Here is a 20,727-nt window from a genome sequence, read left to right as displayed (position 1 = left end):
ATTCAAGAGCAATAACAATAAAGAAGGAAGCAAAAACTTCTTTCAACCCCTCATAACCAAAGATCTAAGTAAAAATGCTTTCTGGAGCCACTTGACTTTTAACAAGGTTTATTTTGCTACAGTGATGGCCCCATTAAGAGATAACTAAGGAGGGCTAAAGAGATGGCTCAGCACTTGACAGTGCTTATTGTTTTTGCAGACAACCTGGGTTTCGAACCCAGCACCCATATGGCAGCTCACAACCATCCATAATTCCAGTTCCAGGGGATCCAACACCTCTTATTGATATCCATGGGCACTGCACACATTTAAGGCACATATACTCAGGCATATATACATACACACATAAAATTAAATAAATAAATATGTTCTTAGAGAGCTGAACACACTGGCCCAGACATTCTCTATGGTTTCCCAGACACATTTTTATTTTTCTAAGAAACTGACCTGAGCAACTTCTATATATTTTTTTTCCTCCTTGGAGTCGAATGCATGTTTTTTCTCCTTGGAATCTACTGCATCTAAGCATTACCTTCCTGGTAGGGAAGGATTATAAAGATATTTAACATTGATACTTTGGCAATGGAAATATAAATTCTGGGTCTCTCATCCACCTTATGAGTTCCTTACTTTACAAAGAAAGCGCAGGCATTGATCTGAATCACTGTCCCAGTTTTATACTTCTAAATTCAAACAGAATGAAAGTTCAGAGCAGAAAGTCATCCTCTTCTAAAGAGAGGAAAACAGTAGAAAACCTAAGGCTTCTTTTAATAAAACACAAGCCAAAAATTTAGAAACAGACACACTATTACAGACACAACAATCTTCAGTCACCAAACAGCTGTTTTTTTTAATTAGAAATTATTAGATAGAGCATACATTAAAATGGTTTTCTCCTACCTGTATCCTCAGATATGTCCTTTGGTAAGGATTCATTAACAGTACTTTTCAAAGCTAGTAGTATTTTGTTTCATTTTTAAGGAAGAGGGAAGAGAAAGGAGAAGAAAGAGAAAACAAAAGCCTTGTGAAATTTTATATCTGTCATACATTGCATTAAAATGAATACTCCCTATCATCAGTTACAGAAAAGTCTCACAAACCTGTAGAGGTTGCTATAGCATTTCTAGAATAATGAAAACCTCTTAGAACATGGAAACAGCTTCTCCTTTTACAAAAGGAAGCTTTAATTTCAAATTTCTAGAGAGACAGCCACTAGTGGTTAAGAGGAGTGTTACCAAAAACCATCCACATTTCTCCTGTTTTCCTTAACAGGAGAATGTTTGAGATTTAAACACAAACTTCAATAATTTTAGAGTTTTGTAGTCAAGGCAAAAAGAACCATACATTAGGAGACTGATCAGCTGTAGATAATGGCTAGTTCCACTTGAATCTCCTAAACAAATATTTAAATAGAAAGCATGAATCCGCTGGTGCAAATAGAAGACTTCTTTTTCATCTTAATGTGAGGCTCAATTAATGGAAGGGCTCAACAATAAAACCTGAAATGGCTTCACTTCAGATGGGCTTCTCTCGCTTGTGAGTGGTGAGTTGGAACACCGGCTTAAGACAGAAAATCTTGGTTCTTATCCCGTTTTTTTTTTGTTGTTGTTGTTTTTTGGTTTTTTTTTTTTGTTTTTTTTTGGAAAAGTAAATAATTCATACTGCCTGCCTGAGCTTGGCTACTTATTTCTAACTGCTGAGTGATTTCAAAAGCGCTAGTTTTGTGAGGTCTATAGATAAGATGGTATATGGGGAAGGACCTGATAAGTCATAAAAACATCCTACAAAGGATGGGCTTTAGAGGAGAGGGTCCTTCCTCCGCTGGTGTATATTGCAGGCCGGCACCCCCCCGCCTGAGGTTATCTCTAACGCTGGACACTGTGCTGACTGCCTTCTCAGCTACCCAGTAAAATAAGCAAATGGAAACCAGGCTCCATATCCACGTCCGTACCCATAAGACCAACGAGAAACAGATAAAGCTTTAGGATAGGCACACTGTCTAAAAGAACTTCCTCATGGAATAGACCTGTATACAAATGTACATTCATTTATGCCAACACTAAATGTTAACCTCCCGATTCTTTCCATTTCCTAACTATTGAAACAGAATTCGATATAATATGTCAAAATACCCCAAGATTAATAATGACCAATTGAATTAAGGTGATTCAGACACTGAAGGTCTTACTGCCACTTCGTGAACTATAAGCTTATGACAACAATTCAAACTACACAACATATCCGAATGAGTATTCATATTGAGCAGTGCGCTCATATGGCCTGGAAGCTGTCTCAGGAGAAATGGATAAGGAAGCAGAGGAAGGCACCCTTATAACAACAAAACTATTTTCATACCTTGTTTGTCATCACCAGTAGTCACATCTTTTGTAGGGACAGGAAAGTCAGCCTTGTCTTTAACGGATGGTTTCTTGGAAAAGAAAATTAAACATTCGGGTTGAAATAAAAATTAAGTGATAATCACACATGACTAAATGTTTTAAAGTCAATAGTTCATGTTAAAATTTGTGTTTAGTAAGTGGTGACATTTAATTCTATTTTATTAATTTGGTTTTCTGATTCTGTATATGTAAATTTTCACTTATACACATAGAGGAAAAATAGATTTGAGAAACATAAAGATTCAAATTAAGGCTTATTAGTGAATTTTACATTGAATTTGAATCTTGTGCATTTTTCCAGTCAGGCGAGCACTGCTGGCCTTTATAAAGTTTTTCACAAACAGGGAGAGGCTGTGATAAGTGCCCATATAGTAGGAGTGTTTGCCAGGATCTAATATTCAGTGGATGTTCTGCCTCCTTGTTGTGGGAAAAATTTTATTGATGAGCAGATCAAAAATTTCCCCTAGGGCCTGGCATGGTGGCACACACCTATAATACCAGCACTGGGAAGCAGAGGCAAGTGGACCTCTGTGAGACTAGCCTTGTCTACAAAGCAGGACAGCCAGGGCTACAAAGAGAAACCCTGTCTTGAAAAAAAAATTGCCCTTACTCATAGATAAGAAAGGTTTCCAGTATACTAATAAATTGAATATTGAAATGTATCACCTATGAATTGTTTTCTAATAGTTTCAAGTCTAGTAACTGTATATTTATTTCTAAAAAGCCCACCCAGTATGTACTGTAACTATAATATTAGTAATATATAGTATGCTTAAAAATTACCCAGAAAGCAGGTCTTAAATCTCCACTGAAACAAAACCATTGCGTGAAGTGATTGGGGAACTAATTGGCTTGACTGTGGTAACTGTTTCACAATATGTGCATATCTCCATACATGTATCAAAACATCATAAATGTCTGCGACTATATTGGTCTAGTACACATCAACAAAGCTGAAACGTATGTACTCTAGGGCCTCTGCTGTGATTAAAGAATAAAATATATTCAGATTTATGTTGTCTTTATGTGTATGGTCTATAAAGGTACCTAAGAATAAAAAATGATAGGGAGATGGAGAAAGGAGTAATAGGATGACTTGGCTCCAAATGTACTTTGGTATTACATACATTTAAACATATTTCAAACTTAGAGAGCAATGTAAAACTGCAAGGAAGATGATTAAACTCGTAGAGGTCTTTGGTCCAAAGACCTCTTTTGAAAAAAACCTTTACTTTACTGAGAGACCTCAAACCAATGCTTCTGATTTAAAATGGTTCCAAAATAAAAAGTTATAGCACTACTAGGTGGAAATCTCATCAAAGGTCTAATGACCCTCATTTATGTGATTCTTTAAGTGTTAGTGTCATTTTGACGGCATAATTTAATATATATTAGTACATATAATGTAATGATACGTATATATACATATATTAAAAAGAGTTAATGTTTAGCTCCAACATCCACAGAGTTATATAATAAATGTAATATTAATGTTTTCTCTGTAAAAATTTTCTCTGTGAAAAATGTTTTCTCTGTAAAAAATAGCAAATATTATAATATTTCCTAGGCTATCCCATAAGTACATTTAAACTAAATAGTATCTGAATTATGCATTCATGGATATTGTTTAAATCCTAGGATGAAGAAGAAATTTTAGATGCATTTCTTGGAAGAGCCATGTTGTATTTTAAGCAGTACACATGAAGTTCCAAGTAATCGGTCCCTTATTTTTAATTTTAGTTTTGAGAATTTCATATATAAGTCCTGTTTATATTATTTCTTTTTTAATTTATTTTTATTGATTACAGTTTATTTTGTATCTAAGATATAGCCCCCTCCCTCATCCTCACCCAGTCCCATCCTCCCTCCCTCATCTTCTCCCTTGCCCCTTCCCCACTCCACTGATAGGGGAGGTCCTCCTCCCCTTCCCTCTGACCCTAGCCTATCCACTCTCATCAGAACTGGCTGCATTGCCTTCCTCTGTGGCCTGGTAAGGCTGCTCCCCCCTCAGTAGGAGGTAATCAAAGAACCAGCCACTGAGTTCATGTCAGAGATAGTCCCTGTTCCCCTTACTAGGGTACCCACTTGGACACTGAGCTACCATGGGCTACATCCATGCAGGGGTTCTAGGTTATCTCCATGCATAGTCCTTGTTTGGAGTACCAGTCTCAGAAAAGATCTCTGGCCCAGATATTTTTGGTTCTGTTGTTCTCCTTGTGGATCTCCTGTCCCCTCCAGGTCTTTCTATCTCCCCCTTCTTTCATAAGATTCCCTGCACTCTGCCCAAAATTTGGCTATGAATCTCAGCATCTGTTTTAATACCTTGCTGGGTAGAGTCTTTCAGAGGCCCTCTGTGGTAAGCTCCTGTCCTGTTCCCTGTTTTCTCCCTCTTTAGATGTCTATCCCATTTGCCTTTATGAGTGAGGAAGGATCATCTTACCAAGGGGCCTCCTTCTTGCTTAGCTTCTTTAGGTGTACAGATTTAGTATGTTCATCCTATATTATATGTCTAATATCTACTTATAAGAGGATACCTCACTCTTTTCTAGCTCCCACCATTTGCCTGCAAATTTCATGATTTCCTTGTTTTTAATCGCTGAGTAGTATTCTATTGTGTAAATGTACCACAATTTCTGTATCCATTCCTTCATTGAGGGACATCTGGGTTGTGTCCAGATTCTGACTATTACAAATAAAGCTGCTACTAACATAGTTGAGCAATTGTTCTTGTTGATACTTGAGCATATTTTGGATATATGCCTAGGAGTGGTATAGTTGGATCTTGAGGAAGCACTTTTCTTAATTGACTGAGAAAGTGCCAGATTGATTTCCAAAGTGGTTGTACAAGTTTACATTCCCACCAGCAGTGGAGGAGGGTTCCCCTTTCTCCACATCCTCTCCAGCATGTGTTGTCACTTAAGTTTTTTATCTTAGCCATTCTGATGGGTGTAAGGTGAAATCTCAGGGTTGTTTTGATTTGCATTTCCCTGATGACTAAGTATGTTGAACATTTCTTTAAGTGTTTCTCTGCCCTTCAATAGTCCTCTATAAAGAATTCTCTGTTTAGCTCTATACCCCTTTATTTAATTGGATTACTTGATTTGTTGCTTTTTAACTTCTTGAGTTCTTTATATATTATGGTTATTAGCTCTCTGTCAGATAGAGGGTTAGTGAATATATTTTCCCAGTCTCTAGGCTGTTGTTCTATTCTGCTGACATGCCCTTTGCTTAACAGAAGTTTGTCAGTTTCATGAGGTCCCATTTATTGATTGTTGAACTTAGAGCCTGTGCTGTTGGTGTTCTGTTCAGGAAGTTGTCTCCTGTACCAATGAGTTCAAGGCTCTTCCCCACTTTTTCTTCTAACAAATTTAGTGCTTCTGGTTGTATTTTGGGGTCTTTGATCAACTTGGACTTTAGTTTTGTGTGGCGTGATAAGTATGGATCTATTTGCATTTTCTACATGTAGACATCCAGTTAGACCAGTACTATTTGTTTAAGGTGCTGTCTTTTTTCCATTGTATGGTTCTGGCTTTTTTGTCAAAAATCAAGTATCCGTAGGTGTGTGGGTTTATTTCTGGGCCTTCTATTCATTTCCATTGTTCTACCATTCTGCTTCTATGCCAGTACCATGCAGTTTTTATTACTATTGCTCTGTAGTACAGCTTGAGATCAGGGATGGAGATACCTCCAAACGATCTGTTGTTATACAAGATCATTTTGGCAATTCTGGGTTTTTTGTTTTTTTCATATAAAAGTGAGAATTGTTCTTTCAAGGTCTGTAAAGAATTGTGTTGGTATGCTGATGGGAACTGCACTGAATCTGTAGATTGTTTTTGGCAGGATGGCCGTTAATCCTATCATCAGAGGGTGGTGACAGGGAGTGTGGCAAATGGGTGCTAATGCAAGAGGGTTTTATTTTGGAGTAATAAAAATGTTTTGTGCCTATACTTCAGGGATACAGCTTTCATGGGTCATCACCCATGCTGAGGTGGTATGTTTAGTGACACAGCTACCTTTAAATCATCCACACTCTAAATAACTCCTCACCTATATTCTCATAAGAAATCCCAACAAACAAAAAATATTAGATTAGAATATATTTATGGTTGAAAAACTGTATCAGTATAGTAAAAACAACTGAACTGTGTTCTTTAAATGGGTATGGTATGGTACCTCTCAATAAAGGTGTTTTTAAAAAGAAAAAAAATCTAGTAATCTAAAATACTAACATGCAATGTACCTAAAATTATACTCCATAATTCTTGATGAGTGTAAGTACAAGGTTACAGCCCTGCTAGCTTTAGAAAGCTGTGTTACTCAGAAAACTTCTTGTGACCTGAAAATCAACCAGCTACAGGTTTGCTTACAACACAAACACCTATACTGGACTTTGGGCTCAAAAGGCTGGCACCAAACTCTATTTACAGTCCATGGGTTCATGACAATTTGAAAGACTTGCAGACAGAACAGTGAGTAATAGTTTATAAGAACATCAAATGTTTAGTCAGCAGCCAGTAAAATATGACATAAACATTTTTATTGCTGTATACTACCTCTACAAAACAGGGGGACTTCATTGTTTCTATACATGCACATGATGTACTTTGGTCTTTTTCACCCCCTTCAACTAGCCCTTCTTATCCTCTCTCCTCCCTTTCCCCTTTCACATTCCTTTTTACCTGAACGGTCCTCTTTCCTTCCCTAAATATCATGTTTTACAAAAAACATATGACATCAATCTTTTGAAAGCTGACTTCATATAGCATATGATCTCTAGTTACGTTCACTTTCCTGCAGGTGGCGCACTTTTATTCATTCTTTTGGGATGGGGGTGGTGGTGAGCAGTATCTCACTATATCACCTTGGGCCTTGACCTGGGACTCTCTAGACTAGGCTTGTGAGGAACTCACAAAAATCCCTCTGCCTCTGCCTGTGTGGTGAGATTTATGTACTACTTAATACACCTGGATTTTGTTCACCGTTATGCTTAATTAAAAACACTCCATAGGTCACATTTTCTTTATCTATTCATGGGCATCTATGCTAATTCCATCAACACAACTACTGTGGATAGTGCTATAATAAACATACTTTCAGGAATCTTCATAGTCAGCTGACTTTGATTCTTCTGAGTATATATCCAGAAGTGGTATAAATGGATCATATATTATTTTTAAGATTCTGAAAAGCCAGCACACTGATTCCCATAGTAACTGAAGTAACTTACATCCCCAACAACCTTACTTGGAGTTACTTTTTACCTACCTTCTCATCAACATATGATATTTTTTTTTCTTCATGGCAGCCTTTCTGATTGTTGTGAGAAAGAATCTCAACGTGATGCTTTGTTTGGCTGATCCTATTTTGTGACAGATGGTCATGTGACCCAGCTTAGCCTCGGGCTCACTATGTAGCTGAGATAGGCCTCAAACTCATGGTCATACTACATCTACCTCTCAATTGCTAGGACTGCACATACGTGCCACCACACTCCAATGTAGGACCTCATGCATGCAAGGCCAGCACTGTACCAACTCAGGTACATCCAGGCTTCAATGTAGTTTTGATTTATATTTTCTTGGTGGATACAGACATTGAATGTATTTTTATGTATTGGCCATCTATAATTCATATTCAATGTAGTCTCTATCAAAATTCCAATGGTGTTCTTCACAAAAGCAGAAGAAAATCCTAAAGTTCACAGGGAAGCATGTATGATCCACCAATTAGCCAGGGCAATCCTAAGTAGAATGATTAATACCAGAGGCATCACAATACCTTTATAAAACAGCATGGCACTGACACAAAAGCAGACATGTAGAGCAACAGATAGAACAGAACATCCAGACATAAAGCCAGACAGCTACAACTATGTAATACTTAGCAACAGTATAAAAAACATATATTGGATAAAAGGTAGCATCTTCAATAAAAAGGTACTGGAAAATTTGGGTATATACATGAAGAAGAATGAAACTAGGTCCCCATCTCTCACGTGTCCAAATTCAATTCAAAATGGATCAAAGATCTACTTAAGATTTGAAAATGTTGGAGAAAAACACAATAACCCAGGAAATATTCCCAAGAATTGACAGATAGGGAGTTGGATCTAGCTCAATGTTAGTGTTTGTCAAGCATGTGCAGTGCCCTGAGTTCAATATCCGCATCACAAAAATGAACTGACAATTAGAATTACGTGAAATTAAAAGCTTCTGTACATCAAAAGATAATTATAAAAATGAAGAGACAGCCTACGTATTGGGAAAATATGTTTCAGCTGTACATCAAACACCTAATGTCTACAATATATAAAATATTAAAAAAAATAAACATAATAAACAATTTAATCAAAACGTGGACTAATGATCTGAACAGAGTTCTCAAGAAAAGAAACACAAAGCTGGGTATGGTGGGAGGCAGAGGCAGAAAGATCAACATTTCAGTATATTCTTAACTATATCAGAAAGACCAATGCAGGAGACATTAGACTTTATCTCCAAAACAAACAAACAAACAAACAACAACTACAAAACAAGGAAAGTATTCAATATCTTCATCCGTCAGGAAAATGCGAATTAAAATTGCTTTGAGATTCTATCTTACCCCAGTCAGAATGACTATCTTCCCGGAAAACAGATGACAAGGGAAAAAAAAAAATGCTGGCAAGGAAAAATATGAGGAAGAAGAAACCCTTGTATGCTACTGGTGGGAATATAAACCTCTGCAGCCACTCTGGACAGCAGTGTGAAGGCTTCTCTTCCACAGGACCCAGCTGTACCACTCCTGGGCATATACCCAAACTACCCTATGTCCTACCACAGCGATACTTGCCCATCCGTGTTTACTGATATTCACAATAGCGAGATTATGGAATTAGCCTAGATATCCACCAATACATGAATGAATAATCAAACTACAGTACAAATACACAATGGAGTTTTATTAAGTCATAAGAGAGTGAAGTCGAATGTGAGGGCGATCTGGCTGCGACATCTGTCAAACCCATTGATCACCAGGGTTGATTCGGCTGATCTGGCTGGCTAGGAGGGTGTCCCCTTCCTCCTTCACCACTACATGTGCGTCCCTCCTGAAGCTGAAGAGGATGACCTTCCCCGAATCGAGAAGGACTGGTTTTCGGTCAAGGGTATAGGAGTAGCTGCACTTCTGCTAGAACCTCCAAACAAGCTCAAGAAAGTGAAATCATGGCAACTTCAGGAAAACATTCAATGGAGATCATTATATTAAGTGAAAAAGCATTATATTAAGAGTATGAAAATATGATGAATCCCATCGCTGTGCATGGTGTAGCCCTAACGTAAGGTACCCAATGTAAGGGCCTTTAAATAATTCCTTACCCATGCCCATGTAAGCAACCGTAACTAAGCTTATTGGGTCATCACAAAAAGACATGAAGGAAACCAATTGAGAAGAGGAAGATCAGCAACAGTGGGTAACAGGGGTGAATATAAGAAAAATATATCATATAACATGACATTTTTGTAATGAAACCTATAATAAATAATTACTCTATGGTATCAAAATATTTAATTAAAAAGATAAAAAGTTTAAAGTGAAAAATTTGTCAGCATAGTAATCATAATAGTGGTAATGAAAATGATAGTGCTGATGATAGTAGTGACAATAACCAAACCAATTCATATTTATTAAACCACAACTAAACATCACTGAGCACAGCTCTTCTATTAATGGTCCAATATCATGTAAAATGTTCAAAACTCTTGGGCAGAATCATCCAAATCCATCCTCATATAGTTTAAAAGTTTAAAACTCTGAGGTATCTTTCGGGCCCCTTATATATTTCTTAAACCTCTTTTCAAAAATTTTCAGGTTCCTCATATCTTAATAAGGCTCAGCAAGTGAAACTCCAACTTAAACTATTTACTGCAGGGCTAAAGAAAAGGCTTAGAGGTTTAGAGCATTATCTGTTTTCCAGAAGCCCAGGGTTCAATTCCCAGGACCCACATGGTAATCTGAAGCTGTCTCTAACCCTGGTCCGAGGGGATCTGACACTCTTTTCTTGGGCACCAGACATACACATACACACAGACATGCATGCAGGTAAAACACCTCTACATAAAAAAAAATGAATAAATAAATCTGTTAAATTATTTACGGAGAACTTAAAGCCCTAGTTAAATTAAACAACTTGTCTAATCTGCCTTTGTCTGACTACACATAATTTCACATCCAGAAGGTCAAGAGATATTGGTTATTTCACACACTCTATTTTTATCAAGAAAAAAAATATACACATTATTCAGTGTGCAGATTTAAAAGGCCAATCCTCAAATGAAGCATAAAAAGAATATGAGATAAATGTTCATTTTCCAGAGTTTGTGAAGCTATAAGCTATGATTTACTTCTACATATATAATGATTAACATGGGAAGGCTTTTGTTTTTGTTTTGTTTTGTGTTTTTACCTCCATCTGATGCAAGTCACAGGGTTGTTGCTTTGCTGGCATTAACTCAGAATAAGAATCAAATATGGCACACTCCCACTTGGATTTAGGGAAAGCTAGTAAGGAAGAAAAAGAATATGTAAGAATATTTACTATAGCCATAGTATGTGGAATGTCTTAACAGCATTTCTGTACTTGTTGAATATAACAGCAGAGTCGGCTCGCTCACACACACTACCTACGTCACTTGTTGTGGTGAGACAGCATTTGAAAGCCTCTCCAAACTCAATCTAGTATTGCCATTCCCATTCCACATGTGCTGAAACTGAGGAACAGGAAAGGTAAACAACTCACACTCAAGGGCACCCGGTCGGTAAGGGACCAGAAGAGGCGGGAACACGAGGCAGTCCGGCTGACAAGTTCTTGCTCTTAGCAATGCATGTTGCAACATGGTAGTCACGTGCCACGTTAGCTACCAGGGTATGTTAAGTTTTAATCATATTAAATAAAAAGTTTAAGTGCAGTAGCCATAAAGGTGGTTTAGATGCTATGAATATTAACTAAAAAAACACCTTGTTTGGGGGTATTGCTAGAAATAAGCAAAATACTAAAATGATACATACCAAACACAACTTCATGAAATATTTGTCTCTTTGGTTAGCAGGAGTGACCAAAATGAAAGTATACATTCTTACTGACTGACAATAAAGAAATAACATCCCAAGTATCTTCTATCATACAACAGCAAAAGTAGTTGTTTGTTAGTTAGGAAGTGAAGTAAATCAGCATAGGGGAAAAAGCATGCTACTTGATAAGCTGATCACCTAGCAGCCAGGTTACCTCTTAGAGGCGGATTCTACTTTACTACTTTGTCATGAAATAATTCAGAAAGAAATACCACAATGACTTTAAAAAGTTGCTAATATTCCAAAGAGAAAAATGCAGACTGGGGTGGTAATAAATAGAAGCAATGTATCAAATCTGTCAAGACGCGCTGTTAGGAAGTCAGATTTTAATAAAATGTTCTTAAAGCTGAACGTGAAAATCTTGATTGGTGCTCTTTTTAACCCCTACTTATATTCCTGCCACTGTTGTGTCCTGAAATGCTGGAATGCTGGCTAGGGGGTATCACTACCATTCACAAGCAAAGAGAAGGCAGACTTGTATAGGAAAACTAATATTTTTCAAAGACTCCAAATGACAACAGTCAACTGCTAACTCCCTCCACCTTATCTTCTATCTCTCTGTGTCCATTGTCACCTCCCCGAGCTGAGTCCTCCTCTGGTCTTGACTAGTCTTGGTCTGTGGTGAGCACCCCAGAGAATCATTGCAGACAAGAAATCTAACGTTGTCACTTCCCTGCCTAACCCAAGCCAATGCTATTGCTCATTACTTGTTTCCAGCTTTTCTCTTCAGCCTCTGAAGAGTCCTGGCCTCTCTTCTTTGTGCTATACACACCAACCACTGGGGCCTGAACATTCTATCCCTTGGATGAGCCAAACCCCTTCTTACTGCCTCTAAGCATACCTGCCGCACCTTCTTCCCAAACCACAAGGAAAATACAGTGCCTCTCACCTAAGAAAGACTCAAAATGTTTTTAACACACCATATAACAATCTTTTTTTTTCCTGGGATCCACCTAGTCACCCAGATATGGAAGTGTCAAAAAGGTCTCATGGATAGTCTGCCAAACAATGCAACCTAGCCTTACAAGTCTGTCCTCTAATTTGGGGGAAAGGAATTAGTTCAATAATTATAAGTAAAATTGGCATCTGATATAATTACTATCACCTTGTTTGTATTTTTAAAAAGTTACAGTTTTGAATTACCTTACCCAAGACCACTTAAGAGATGCTAGGATATAGCTCAAGATGCTAAACTTATAGTTGGCTCTATAAGGTTCATTTTCTATCAACATTAGGATTCAGTACTTGCCATCCCTGACTGTCACAAAAAGAGAAGTGATATTGGTTCTAATCCACCCAAAAGACACAAGAAATAGAAGAAAAAATGGTTCATATTTCCTTAGATCATCCCTACAACTCGTATTCTAATATGTGATATTTGGATACAAGTTAAAGAGTCCTCAGATGTCAAGGAGTCAAGGATTCCTTGGTGTCTGGGTATCGTTTAAATAAATAAGAGTTTGTTATTAGGCATGCATAAGAAATAGCTAAGGTTCTTGGTGCATGATGAGACCTTACCTGCTTGCAGGTACTCTGCCTGCAAAGTTGGAGGCAGGCCCTCTGGCAGAGGGTAGCCGTTCTTCCGTGCTACAATGAGATGAAATGCAGCACAAAACTCAGGCAAGGTCAGGGCTCCATCACAGTCAGCATCACTGAGTTCCCTAAAGATAAGAGATGTCATGAGTTGCCTGTCATGAAGCATCAGCCTCAAGCATGCACACACAGTTCCCAGATTTCTGCCCATGGAATAGCCTCAAAGTTTCCTAGGCAAACTCATGTGAAACCTCAGGGGCGACTGAGAGGAAGAAAACAAGCTTATTTGTGGCACCAGCACCAGTGGCACTTGGTAAATGAAAATGGAAATTGTTCAGGCTCTCTGACATATCAGTTTTTCAACACTGAGGCAAGCCATAGGAAAGTCTAGAGAGAGAAAAAAAAAAAAAAAAACAAAAACAGTGATGTCTGGGGTTTTGCAGTTACCTGACAGTTGTTCAATAAGTGCAGCTGCATGGTGTAGAGAATGCTGGACTCAGTGCTGGAAATGAGCCAAGGAAGGGCAGACCCAGCCACTAAGGAGTTCATTCAGAGCAAGAACAAAGGCATTTCATTTTTTTCAGTTTTAGGGGAAAATATTTTCAAGCAGTATACATTTTTGTGGCAAGTTAGTTTCTACATGAGAAGTTCTTCTTAGAGAACTGGACAAAGTGGTACATACCTTTAGAAGTCCAGCACTTAGGAGGCAAAGGCAGGAGGATTGGGAGTTCAAGACTAGCCTTAGCTACATAGTAATTTCAAAGCCAGCTTGAGACACATGAGGCTCCGTTTTAGAATATGGAGACAGAGATGGGATGAGGCAAGAGAGAGGGTGAGAAAGAGGGAAGAGACAAGGAGAAAGAGGAACAGAGAAAGCGAGAGAGCAAAAAAGAATGAGAGCAAGGGGGCAGAGAAAGCAAGAAAGAGTATAAAGGAATATAAAATGGGTTCAAGAAATACTGGTTGCATCATATTTTAATATAAAAGTAACAACTAGAAAAAGGCTGGTACTGGAAAAGACAAACATGAAAAGCAGGAGTCTTGAAAAGGCGCACCTTTGCTTCAGTCGCCATCTTTCACTAAAAGACACAGACCCATTCATTGAACACAAAAGAAACCGATTTGCTAAAAGAACTAAGACCCCTTAAGCACCAACATCTCTGTAGTGTACAGACACAAGTATACTTGTATTAAGACAAGTATGAAATAAGACTTGTAACACTCTACTAAAAAGATGTTGCTGTTGGGGAAAAAAGATCTCTAAGGGAAAGTCTGTAACTCTGCTTCGGACCATTTGCATCCTCCTAGGCCCCATGAGACTCTTGCTCTAATTCAGAATGCACCAGCCCTGAAAGAGCTGCTCCCTGGGGTGAGGTGTCTGGGTACTGCTTCAGATGCTGTGTGGAGAGTATGTCATTTAGCCTTCATGCATTTGTCTCCACAGAAAGACAGGAAGCTCTGTTGCTCTCCTTGTGGAGCTCCTGTCCCCTTCCAGGTCTTTCTATCCCCGCCCCTTCTTTCATAAAATTCCATGTGCTCTGCCCAAAGTTTGGTCATGAATCTCAGCCTCCGCTCCAGTACCTGGATCAGTAGAGCCTTTCAGAGGCCTCCCTGTGGTAGGCTCCTGTCTTCTGCTGCTTCTATTGCATTTGCCCTTCTGAATGAGGATTGAGCATCTTGTCTAGGGTCTTCCTTATTGTTTGGTTTCTTTAGGAGTATAGATTTTAGTATGTTTATCTTATATTAAAAATTGGGCCCTGAGGGCCTTGTAGAGACTGATATCCCAACCAAGGACAATGCATGGAGAGGACTTAAAACCCGTGCTCAGATGTAGCCCATAGACTCAGTCTCCAAGTGGGTTCCCTAGTAAGGCAAGCAGGGACTGTCTCCAGCATGAACTCAGTGGCAGCCTCTTTGATCCTCTCCCCCTGGGGGGGGGGTGCAGCCTTGCCAGGCCACAGAGGAAGACAATGCAGCCAGTCCTGATGAGATCTGATAGACTAGGATCAGAAGGAAGGAGAGGTGGACCTCCCCTATTAGTGGACTAGGGGAAGGGCATAGGAGGAGAAGAAGGAGGGAGGGAGGGATTGAGAGGAGACAAGGGAGAGGGCAACAGTATTTGTATTCAGTATACAAAGTGAATAAATTGCAATAAATAATTAATAAAATTTTAATTTAAAAAAGAATTTTAAAAAGGACAGGAAGCCTCACAGGGTAATGTTAAGGCTGGGAGCCCTGCCAAAACAGACTATATTCTTTTCAAAATGTTCATTTTTCCTACCCTTAAAATCTAACATATGACTTGTTGAAAAAAAAAAAAAAGGCCAGACTATATGGCTGAAGAAGGTAAATCCAGCTCAAAAGTCCCAGCTCCACTGGCATGCACAGTATGACAGGAATAGTTCTTTAATAAGATACACAATACATGGTGTGCAATTCTGAGTTCTATCATAATTTTATAATGCTTCATAAAAAATCTTTACATAAATATTCCAATGTTTTAATATATATTTATAACAGCATGATCCACAAAGACAGTTTGGGGGCTGAGCATTTTCACTGATGCAAAGAGAACCATCTGGACCCTTACAGTGCAGCCCTCCTGGAGCTCCAACTGTGGCAGGGCCTCAGGAGTAAGGCAGAGCCAACCCTGTAGCAGCAGGGCTGAATTCAGGCCCAGCTGTGAAACACCTGCCAATTTTACAACATTCACAGGCATCTAGAATAGACAATTCCAGAATGTTCTTGGACCTTCGGTTCACCCTACCTTATAAAATATTATGAAGAATGGCTTTTCAAGTTTCTCTGGCTCCCTGCCTCACACTAAATTTAAAAAAAATAATGAAAATCAAATATATGACAGAATGTCTCACATGTGCACAACTGCCTAGACTGAAATCAGGATAAGAAAAGAATAATAAGTAGGAAATTACTTTTCTTATAACGTACATATGTATTATGTATGTGTGTGAGTGTATGCCACATGAACACAGTGCCCTTGGAAGACCATAAGAGTGTTGAATCCCTGGGAGCTGGAACTTCAGGCGGTGAGACAGGCCATGTGCATGCTGTGACCAAAATCAGCCCCTCTAGAGGAGCAGCCGTCTCTCCAGCCTGAGGAAATTACTTTTAAACTGGTAGCTGACACTTAGGGTTCATAGTGTACTCCTGATACGGTTCATTTTAGTTTTCATATGACAATTTATTTAATCTTCACAGCAACAAAGACCTGAGTTCTATTCACTCTCAACCGGTTTTTAAAAATCATTCAAGAACAAGCTTTTCAAGGCTGTGAGTGTGGCTTAGTGGTGGATCATTTACCTAGTATGCGTGAGGTCCTGAATTCAAACCTTAGCACTACCAAAACAATTTTAAAAAACAAAACTCACTTGATAGGCTGAGGCATAGCACTTGCTGCAAGTCTGAGGCTAACCTGAGCTACACAGTGAGTTACAGGTCATCCTGGGCTACAAAATAAAACTCTGTCTCAAAACAAACAAAATTCAAATCTTAAAAATTTGATTTTTACTGGGCATGGTGGCACATGCCTCTAATCCTATCACTCAGGGAGGCAAAAGCAGGCAGAGCTCTGCGTGTTCAAGGTCAGACTGGTCTACAGAGTTGGTTACAGGGCCACCAAAGCTAAACGGAGAAACCCTGTCTCAGAAAAAAAAAAAAAAAAAAAAAAAAAAAAAAAAAAAAAAAAACTTTCAGAAGGGCTAAAAGATGAGTGTATGAGAGTACTCACCAGATATAAGAAAGTTCTGGAATGGAGAGTTTTGATTTGGTGAAGAAGTTCTTGGCCACAGACCCTGTAAAAAGTCATCATTTAAGTAAGCCATTAGTTACTTGTCTGGAGCAGCTTTTATATGCAAGCAAATCACTACTTTTTTTTTTTTTTCATTTAGCAAGCTCTACCAAATAACCACAAATACATTTATTCCTTAAGCAACAACAATCACAAGGATTTCATAAAAGCAGCATGTGGCCTGCCTAGCATGTCTGAGGGAAAAATACTGATCCTCATTGTTACAAAAATGAGAAAAATACAAATAAAAGGAATATATAGTATGTTAAAAAGGAGCAATGACAAATATTAAATCATATAAATTGCTGCTTTGCTTTTACCAAAACTGCACATTTTTACTAAAAATTTGAAAGAAAACCTTCAAAATTGCTTAAGTAAATAAAAATATGCTGAATTTTATATTTGGAGAATAGAAAAGTAATATAGAGCCATGGCAAAATGATAAGCAAAAAGAAAAAATGATATCATTAATGCCACCTGTGACATATTAAGAGATATTTTTATCTCTTGAGATTTAAGATTTCTTGGTGGCACTTTGAAGAATTAATCCAGGACTCTTTTCATTCTAAATTTATGTACATCAGTTGAACTTGAGCTATCATCCAATTGTTCTAGCTGCAGCTGAAATGTTAGCCTTCACTGAGATTTTCATGCTTTCATGCTCTCAGTGGTTTCACAATTCAAAAGCCTCGTTTCTAATACAAGACAGCATTAAAGCCCCAAGTTCTGTTCTAAAGCTAAGTCAAAAGTCTCCCAGAGCAATTACAAGTTTTCTAATTGGCTTTAAGACAGTAGAAATTGGAAGGACTGCAGTTGGTAATAGAGTACTTGAATGTCATATGCAAAGCCCTGGGATTCATGTCCCAGCACTACAAAAACAAAGAAAAAGCAGGCCAGGGATGGCCTGCACACTTTTAATCCCAGCACTCAGTAGACAAAGGCAGACAAGTCTCTGTGAGTTTGAGGCTAGCTTGGCATACAAAGAAAGTTCCAGACCAGCAGGGGTTACACAGTGAGATACTGTTTCAAAAATAAGACAAAATAAATTTTAAAAAGAATTATAATAGATCCTAAAGCAATACTCACTTTCTTTCAATAAATTATTAAAAATCAAAAGCAAAGTATCAATAAACCAATAAGCTTCTCCCTAAATGCACTCTGTCAATAATGTTAACACATGACTCTTGGCTACCAATGCAACCAACCACCTTGTGAAACACTTAACAGAAACTTGTCAGCCCATTTACCAACTATCCTATATCAACTAAGATCTAAAGGCATTCTCTTCTATCAGTCTGGCTTCTGCTGGATGCTCTCTCTTCAAAGCAAAATAGACCCCACCCATTAGCTACATTTGGTTTTCATGCTAGAGACTATTGCACCACACAGTCTCTGAAAGGTTAGGTGGAAGGCACTGGGGAAGCTGACGGCTATCAAGTTCAGCTGTGTCCCAGATGCCACCAGTTAAAGGAGGAGCGATGGAGAAAACCAGAGTGCTCCCTCCTTTAGGGAGACCACATGAGAAGTCCTCATGCACTTTCACTCCAGCCCCACCACCAATCCAGCAGAAAACAAGACTCTGTTTCCATGAAAAGTCCAGAGCGTAGAAATCTAAGGAAAGAAATAGAATAGTGACCTAGGTCTGAGAAGTAGAGAAGACAGGAGGAGGAAGTAACTGCTACTAAGGGGGTGTATTATAGAGGGGTGATTGAAAGGTTCTAAAGTTAGGTTAAGGACTCTCATCTGTGAACGAACCCAAACCACTGAACGACACAGTTGAAATGTTAAGTTTTATGCTATATGAATTACCTGTCTACTAAGATGTTTATTTTAAAAGACATCATCCAATTGCCATTCATAAACCTCTTCGTTGTGATAAAACTAAACATTTTAAAGGAATTTATGAGACAATCAGAAAAAAAATTGAACCATTAAGCCTCAATTGTATTAAGGAGTGTGATTTTTTTTTTCTCACATGTACCAGTGAATTCTAGTTATGTTTTGGTTTGGGTTTTTGGAGGGGTCTTGCTGTTGTTACTGTTGTTTGTTTGTTTGTTTGTTTTTCAAGACGGGGTTTCTCTGTGTAGCCTTGGCTGTCCTGGACTCGTTTTGTAGGCCAGACTGGTCTTGAACTCAGAGATCCCCCTACCTCCAGAGTGTTGGGATTACAGGCATGGATGACTACATCTGGTTCTGGATATGGTTTTTTTTGTTTTGTTTTGTTTTGTTTTTTAAGACACTCAAAAATATAGTCAAAATATTGTTCAAATCAAATGGCCTGGCAATTGTATTTCAAGATCATCTTGGCTGAGAGAAAATATAGATAAAATTGCTGGCACTTGCCCATAGGGACTTGTTATAGTGGCAAGTCAAGTTGTGTCTACATTTGAAATTCTGTAAAAAATAAAAAATGTTGAAAGAAAAAAATTAAGAATCACCTCTAACAACTACTTATTTATACTTGGTTAACTATCTGCATATGTTGGGAAAGGACTCAACTGAGCAAGAGGTAAGGCTACCCTGGATTTCCACTTGTCCTTTCTAAATCATGATGGTAAAATTCACTTGTTATTTTTATATTATTCTAACATCCATAAGGCCATTACTACTAATCACCAAATTGATGTTTGCCTTTACATATACAAGAATATTTCAATTATATATATATATATAATTTCATAGAAAATTAGTCTTAATCCATGTTTCACTGTTAGCTTAGAATGCTCAAAACCACACTGTTATTCTTTAAATTTGAAGTGTAAGGAGAAAGTTTTATAATGTTATTTTCTTCCAAACTCTACTATTTCACTGTTTTGTTTTTAGCCTGGTAAAATGTAGGCACATGGGAATTAAACCAATTCCCCTTGGCTTGAATTTTTCATGAGGGCACAACAGGAATGCAGATATCTGAAGATAATCCAAAAGAACTGACATTGAGAAAACGCTGGCCAGTTTCTCCTTCATATCCTCATTTCAAGAACCAGGAAAGAAAGACTTGAACCCAAGAAAACGAGCATGAGCTTAAACGAGCACGAGCATAAAACATAAGGGGAGACCTCTGCTGAAGGCTATCCTTCGTCTTTGCTCTGACTCTAATACAATGACTAAGCAACTTAAAGTGTCCCTTGGCACTTATCATCTACTATTCCAAGTGCTTTAGCTGATAAGTTTCAGGACCTGGACCAAGTTTCCCCAAATTCCAATTTAACCCTTCTACAATAGCAGTGTAATTTTCCCAAGGTCATTACCATTTTTTTTTCCCCGCATGACTTATATTTGATAAGAAATTCCACCCCAGAGGAATACAAATCGGAATCAGAGAAGGTTATAATCTTTGTTTTGAATAAACTGTTCCTCGAGATGTTCTCCATTATCCCATGGGAACCAAGTTCCAGGGCGCCATATTCTCTCACCTGAAATGAAGGAACCCGCATCAGGCTGGAGGGACCGGAACTGATTGACATAGTACTCCCGCTGTTCTTCCGTTATCCTCCAGGGCTCATCTGGGTAATTACTGCTGGTATCCTGCAGTTCTCGCTCCACTGAAAAGGACTTTAAAAAAAATATGTTCACAGAACTTGCCTTTCATGAGTTGAGGCGTAAGACTTAAACAACAATGGAAGTTATTTTATATTCTAATTTTTTCCTCAAGGAAATAAACATAGCTGCCTCATAATAAAAACTTAACCAAAACATAAGCTATAACATAAAGTAGATATCAAGCTTTATGGAGGTGGTTTTTTTTTTTTGTATCTTCAACATTAACATGACTGAACATGAAATACTGAACAGTTAAAGAATGATGAAAATTTTCCAATGTGTTAAAAGATGAGATTTAAAAGATTCTTCTCATGTAAGATTTTTTGACTACTACAAAAA

At 38.1% G+C, this 20,727-nt stretch overlaps 1 protein-coding gene across 8 annotated transcripts in view; it reads right to left on the bottom strand.

Annotated features, from left to right (window-relative positions):
• Reps2 (RALBP1 associated Eps domain containing 2) overlaps nucleotides 1-20,727 on the bottom strand; it is a 262,097-nt gene that overhangs the window by 116,807 nt on the left and 124,563 nt on the right. For 6 of the 8 annotated variants that reach the window (XM_060375349.1, XM_060375348.1, XM_060375347.1 and 3 more), the window contains exons 6-11: nucleotides 20,262-20,400; nucleotides 16,789-16,852; nucleotides 13,026-13,168; nucleotides 10,843-10,937; nucleotides 2,356-2,428; nucleotides 901-954 (exon numbers count right to left, since the gene is read on the bottom strand). In XM_060375349.1, coding sequence (XP_060231332.1) covers nucleotides 901-954; nucleotides 2,356-2,428; nucleotides 10,843-10,937; nucleotides 13,026-13,168; nucleotides 16,789-16,852; nucleotides 20,262-20,400 — 568 coding nt within the window. The remainder of the gene's footprint in view (nucleotides 1-900; nucleotides 955-2,355; nucleotides 2,429-10,842; nucleotides 10,938-13,025; nucleotides 13,169-16,788; nucleotides 16,853-20,261; nucleotides 20,401-20,727) is intronic. The other 2 variants (XM_060375353.1, XM_060375354.1) reach the window with 1 other exon arrangement.

This window comes from Meriones unguiculatus, chromosome X (assembly GCF_030254825.1).
Source record: "Meriones unguiculatus strain TT.TT164.6M chromosome X, Bangor_MerUng_6.1, whole genome shotgun sequence".
NCBI lineage: Eukaryota > Metazoa > Chordata > Mammalia > Rodentia > Muridae > Meriones > Meriones unguiculatus.
This window is presented reverse-complemented; position numbering and strand designations above follow the sequence as displayed.